Source organism: Ochlerotatus camptorhynchus, unplaced genomic scaffold (genome assembly GCF_037179485.1).
Source record: "Ochlerotatus camptorhynchus isolate MF236.1 unplaced genomic scaffold, CSIRO-AGI_Acam_v1.1 ptg000316l, whole genome shotgun sequence".
NCBI classification, from domain to species: domain Eukaryota; kingdom Metazoa; phylum Arthropoda; class Insecta; order Diptera; family Culicidae; genus Ochlerotatus; species Ochlerotatus camptorhynchus.
The window spans coordinates 4262419-4269245 of record NW_027040804.1 but is presented as its reverse complement, the minus strand read 5'-3'; the positions used below and the strand labels follow the sequence as shown (position 1 = coordinate 4269245).

Genomic DNA, 6827 nt, shown 5'->3' with positions numbered 1-6827 from the left:
GAATTTCGACTAGAATGGGGTACGTTAATCGATTTGCTTTGGACCAATAGGCTAGTCAAGTAGTGAGCCAATTCAAATCGATAGTTTAATATTGATTGTTGGTATAAGTTTGAGCTACTTTGACCACATTTTTTTGTGTAAAAAAAATTGTTTATTTAATTTTCAATAATACACATTCAAACAGATAAAATATTAAATTATTCTTCTAGATTTAGAACTCACCTACATCGATTCTACTATTAACGTTGACATTAATAAAGTTGATGTATTTTATGAAAATTTTAAGTAAATTGATTCTTGTCCAAGGGGTGGTCACTCTACACACTTATTTTACGCCAACTTTTATTCTCAGTGTGCTTGAAGTGTGCCGCGCTGTGCCGACAGTGCCAGTCATCGGGCTGACTTTGTTTGTGAATAATTACATGCTTGGCAACCCGGTATGTTTTGTTTTTCTTGTCTAGAACATAATACCGGGAGTTCGACGGGGAGTACGCTATTCGAGAAACGGAATTTAAGCTGCGTCCCGCTTCGCAATGAATATGCCAAGATTTGCAAAATTTGCCAAGATTTGCGAAACGTTGTTGCAACTTTCTATGCTAAATGATGTCCGGTGTAGCAGCAGCAGCACTTGCCGTCGTGGAAACAGTATGGTGACAAATAACAGCGCAGTATAACCAACAATCAATACGAAACTAACGATTTTAAATTGGCTCATTACTTGACTAGCCTATTGGTCCCAAGCAAACGATTAACGTACTCCATTCTAGTCGAAATTCTAGTACTACACAATGTTTGTTTTGATTCGCTATGAAAGTTTGACAGATAAAATGAGGGATTATTGGATTTTCCTATGTTTCGAGGGGTGAATCGATTAGCTTGGGACCGAAGATAGTACCAGAGCTGAGCCAAAAAGTTGAGCACGTTTCTTCGGGACCTACTAGTCTTAGAGTTACCTCTATGGTATCACGACGAGCAGCTCCAGCCGGATAGCATTTCTGGCTGCTAAAATAATTTAGCTTGAGTATTGTCCTTCTAGCATAGCATAGCATAGCATAGCATAGCACAAACCAGGTTGCACAATGTCGTAGGTGGTACGAGCTCTAAACTGTTGTTAAGAAGGAGACCCACCTTCATCCGTTGCTGTTAGATAGTAATTTGTGATAAATTACTACCTCCTAGATAAAGGATGTGTCTCCCTCCAACAGACCAGAGCTGCCCTGGCTACGTCCTTGCATCTGATGGGGAAAGGGGAGGAATTTTAGTCCGGCACTTACTTAAGAGAGATGCAGAGAACTCTACGACCCCTCATAAGTGTCACGGGAAGGGTGGATTTTTGTTAGTAGGGAGGGTAAGCCATAGGATACGCCCAGCCGGCGTTGCTGGCAATCGTTATATCAAGTATTTAATAAATAGAAGCTGTAAATAGTTTATCTGTCCATTGTTGCTGCATATTACCTAAACATATTATTCAAAACAGTCTTCAGATTTTGGAATTAAAAAACGTTATCAGCTCGATCCTGTTGCTCCTTTGCGCCTGAAAATGTTTGTTGATGCTAAACATATGCACAATTCATTCTGATGTGTAAAAGGTTATTAATAGTATGTAATTTAGCTTGAGCATTGTCCTTCTGGATCGAGGGGGGCGACACATCTAAATCTCAATTCTAGATGCTCAACAAATCTCACACTAGCGAAACAATCTTCGAAAAATCTTCAATCATTTCTCCCATCTACTTGCATCGTCCATCATCTTTTTGCAGGAAATCTTCAGAATCGTCATCAATCTTCTTTCTATGTACTCAGTGTGCATGCAGCTAACCACAGCAAAACACAATTTTTCCTGCATCGTAGATTGAGTCGCCCCCCTCGTTCTGGATATAAATCCACAGTCAGCTGATATATCTAGATAAATAACAGATTGAGCTTATGGAGCTGGAGGGTATCGTGCATCCGGCAGGAATAAGATTTTTACCGAGGATTAGAGCGATTTGATTTCATGGAGGAACATTTTCTTCATAACAATCGGTGATGTTAAGAATGTGGGACTGATTGAGTGGGGTATTGTTATGCATGCAATGTTGACCATTCGCAGCACAGTAATGAATTCACTAATTTTGGTCTTCTTCTTCTTCTTCGCATTTCAAGCTTATTGCTTATCGCATATTGGCTTATTGCGTGCTCTCAACTTAGTGTTCTAGATGCACTTACACAGTTATTGATTGAGAGCTTCTGATGCCTGTGTAGTATAATTAATTGTGTGGCAAGTACAGTCATGGCCTAATCCCAGGGAAGTCGAGAAATTTCCCAACCCGAAAAATTCCTAGACCGGATCGGAAATCGATCCTAGCCAACCCCAGCATGGTCTTGCTTTGTAGCTGCGCCTTTACTGACTGAGCTAAGGGAGGCCCCCATTTTTGTATGCGCCGTTATCCGAATGTGTGAACGCAGCATCTTACGCGGAATAATGACACTCTTTAGGATGTGCGCTGAGCTGACTGTCTTTTGAAGGATCCATGGTGGGACTAGGCGAAAATTCACGGTTGTTGCGGTTTACAAAAATTTGATTGTGTCAACAACAATGATTGAATCAAATTTTGACGCAGGCGCAGAGATAGTGCAGTGCTGCCAGACCCTTTAAATAGCATAAACAAAATTAATCGTGAGTGCCAATGAGTGTGCTCATGTGCCCAAATCTGTTTTTGGTACACTGTGCGGAGTTACCATCCCCTTGACAATATCAGGCAGTAACGACATCTGCGCATAGCTTTTACGGCAATTTATCAATAGGGATTTCGTCAATGAGAATCGAGAAATGTGGCACGTCAGTTGTTACGTGATATTGATGAATGAATTTCCGTCCGTGATCTTCTTTAAATTCCAATGAATTTCTTTCAAGTTTCATGAACTTCTCCAAAGTTCCATGAACTTCTCTGAAGTTTAATGAACGACCATAGAGGTAACTCTAAGACTAGAAGGTCCCGAAATAACGTGCTCAACTTTTTGGCTCAGCTCTGGTACTCTCTTCGGTCCCAAGCTAATCGATTCACCCCTCGAAACGTAGGAAAACCCAATAACCCCTCATTTTATCTGTCAAACTTTCATAGCGAATCAAAACAAACATTGCGTAGTAATAGAATGGGATACGTTAATCGTTTGCTTGGGACCAATAGGCTAGTCAAGTAGTGAGCCAATTTAAAATCGTTAGTTTCGTATTGATTGTTGGAACTACTATGATGTTTCGTGACCATTTATGAGGTTTCGCGGACTTTGAATTTCCGAGAACTTCTCAAAATTTTCAATTTCTCTGATAATTTATGAACTTCTCTGAAGATTCATGACCTTGTCTGAAATTCTCAGAATTTCACTTACGTTCAGTAATTTTCCGTGAACTTTTTTGAATTTCGGTTCATTTATCTGGATTTTCTTCAGCTCTCTGTGATTCCATTAACTTTTTAAAAGTTTCGTGAACAATGGACTGTAGATTCATGAACTTGTTTTAAGTTCCGGGATTCCTTTCAAGTTCAGTGATTTTCTGTGATCTACTCTGGATTTCCGTTCACTTCTCTGAAAATCGCGATCTTCTCTAAAGTTTAGTGCAATTCTCTGAATATCTGTGATATGCTACGAATTCTTCGAAGATTCATGAACCTCTCCAATGTTTCAAGAACTTCTCTGAAGTTCCGTAAATTTCTATGAAAATCCTCGAACTTCCCTCAAAACTCTTGAACTTCTCTCAAGCTACTTTTGTGATGTTCCGTGAATTTGAATGATCGTTCGCTGAAATTTCAAGAACATTTCTGATATTTCATGAGCTTCTCTGACTTTTCGTGAACTACTCTGGAGTTTCGTAAACTTCTCTAAAGTTCCGGGAAATTCTTTGAGTGCTCCGTAAAATGATCTGCAGTTTTGCCAACTTCTCTTTTGTTCAGTGAACTTCTCTCAAATTCCGTCAACTTTTTCGTAAACTTCTCTCTAGTGCCGTAAACTTTCGGTGCACTTCTCTGAACGTCCGTGAACTTCTATGAATTTCCATGAAATTCTCTGAAATTTCATGAACTTCTCTGAAGTTCTGGGAATTTATATGAAGTACACGATACATCAGAAAAGTTTTAGGAATTAAAGAGCAGTTAGCGGATCGGAACACGATCCGATTTCATTTTTTGGTGATGAGTGAAGCCTAATGCAATGCTGCATTTTTCACTAGTAGCGCATGACAATAAGTATGAGATCTCGATAAAATTTCAAGACCCTAGAGTTATATATATTTTTTTATACATATGATGTTAAGAATATCGTTGGAATTTCCAGCGGTTTTTTGGTTTTTTATCAATGTTGAATGTGCCACATTTGAATGATTATAGGCACAGAAACAGATTTCTATAGCAAAGTCAGAATCTGGCCACTTCTTGACCTGATTTTGTTCAGTCTAATATTTATTTTCGTTTCTAAAATTCAAAGGAATTTTAGATAATATTATTGGCGAATAGACTGAGAATATATTGCATAAATTTTTTTCCTTGATTTTTTCCGCTGCCAGAGAAGCAGCAACGACACCCGGACCTATCAACCTATCAACTCATGGACTGGGGACCAACGAGTTTTCTTCCCTTCCGAAGGAAGGCGTGATCAAGAGATTTTATGCCTCAGAAAATCCCAACGGCGCCGACTGGGATTGAACCCAGGCTCTTCGGAGTGAGAGGCAGTCACGTCATAATATTTTAGTATTTTTATTTGCTTTAGAAAAAGGCCCCCATTGTATTGCAAATTTTAATATTTATTTAGCCTCGATACAAATCGGTTTCCGTTGCCATCACGTAGACTCAGCAGACCACAACATCCGCATTACTGGCATGGTTTAGCTCCTGCTTTGATCTGGTCGCAAACGGGAGCTAAAATCATGAGGAATATCATTAGACAAATCACACCGACGCCCTTGCCGACACCCCGACTCACAGTTTTTGGCCCAGTGGCTATCCGGACAGTTGGCGAAGATTCCTTGCATGATGCACTCGGTCAGCATGTACGCCAACGGAGGACACTTAAAGTTGTGTCCTTGAGATTGCTTCACCATCTCTGAGCTAGAGGCGCCGCATTCCTTCATAATGGGAATGGCCAATTCCCTGATGACCGGATCCTCTATTTGCTCACCCATTTTCAGCAATTCGGCCTCGTTTAAGGTGTCCCCGTTGATTACCCCGAGCTCAGTTGCATGGCACTCTAAGATGCACTGGTTTCAAGAAATGTTTAAGCATCGAAGGTAGAGATTTGAATTTCACATTTGCATTGAATTTTTAACGCACCACAATCATATTCGGCATGTCCTGGGATAGTTCCTGCTCGTACTTTTCCTTGCACGCTTGGATCTTTTCCATCTCAAGTGGACTGGGGATGTCGCAGCATTTTTGGATTTCTTCAGCCTGAAATATTAACTTAAAACGATTGACCCAATAAATACAACAAAATTGCCACTCACGTTCTTTTGGGCGTCGATGCACTCCTCGGCCTGGACAGGTGCCTGTAAAAATAGGTGTGTAACTTTTAACAATGTTGGAAAGTGGGTTTAACAATAAATACTTTATCCAATCCAGCCATCAGAGCCAGCAGGGCGTAGAATGCAAATCGGTTCATATTGAAGTGGTTTTTAATTTTCACTCTTTGGGAACAGACGATTGCTCAGTTTGTGAAGTTTATCGCAATGCAACAGTGTTTTATACCATTTTCGGATTCAATGAAGCAACGGAATAAACAAACATTGATAAAAGTCGTTTGGTGAAAGCTATTATTTGGATGCTTCCATCACGGTAGTATTCTATCAAATGATACTAAGGTGTGTAATCGACTGACTTCCGCTTTATCAATCGGTGGGTGAGCACAGTGCGCTTAGTTATTTATTATACATTTAAAACGTGTTGTAAATTTGTAGAGCGAAATGCTGATTTGCAAGAACACGTTACTCTACATGAGCTTAGGTTCTTCTTATTCGTGACTGTTATATATTAGCTGAAAACATACGTCTGTTCTGAATTGTTCCTTGAGCACTTCTACGTAATTTTCCATTTTTGCACTCGAATATTGTGTGGCAAGTAAAATGAGGTAAGTCCGAACTGTGCCTTATATATTTGAGTGGGTCACCCTGACATGGAAAAACACAAACTTTACCTCACCAAGCGAGAACAACCCTTATTTGGTTCCATTTCCAAACAACTGTGCAAAATTTTTAAACGATTGGTTGTAACCCAGCTTTCCGCATCGCGCTTGATATTTGTATGGAAATTAGTATGCATTTGCATTTTTATCCCTAGAGACCACAATTTTGTTTGAACCATGCTACAAATATAGTCCAGGAAGTGCCTAAGAACTTTTCCGAAGAAAGTATGGTGCTAGAATGTCTCTAAAAAAAGTTATAACTTTTCAAATATTTATGGTTTGAATTAAATGCTAAAAATCACCTTTTCTGCCAACACTGCCGGTGTACCAATGGGAGCAGAGTTGCGACCTATCACACTCACGTTCGTCAAACAGCTTATGGTACACTGAACGAAAACCTCCGCCAAATATTGTATGATTATTGATTCGATGGAGCCCTATAACACTAATCATTCGATATTCGGATGATTATCTTTTGCTGTTTCTTACACCTTATCCCATGAGTTTCATATGCGTGTCATCTTGATTTTGGAATACTAGAATACAATTTTAAAATGTTCGCTATCTGAAAACAAAACGAAAATTCATCAGTTATGCTAATGAAAATACGCCTAAAACTGAACGAAATTTACTTCAAAATTTACATAATTCATATGATGTTGAATTTTTCCCCAGCTAAA

General features: G+C 39.4%; 1 protein-coding gene across 1 annotated transcript; it reads right to left on the bottom strand.

Annotated features, from left to right (window-relative positions):
• Positions 1 to 4797: 4797 nt before the first annotated feature.
• On the bottom strand, positions 4798 to 5646 carry LOC135707741 (general odorant-binding protein 66-like). The gene is made up of 5 exons (XM_065229623.1): positions 5575 to 5646; positions 5474 to 5515; positions 5301 to 5417; positions 4954 to 5227; positions 4798 to 4889 (listed from the first exon to the last, which is right to left on the bottom strand). Exons 1-5 carry the CDS (start codon positions 5626 to 5628, stop codon positions 4843 to 4845), a joined length of 534 nt encoding a protein of 177 aa, XP_065085695.1. The 5' UTR covers positions 5629 to 5646; the 3' UTR covers positions 4798 to 4842.
• Positions 5647 to 6827: the final 1181 nt, after the last annotated feature.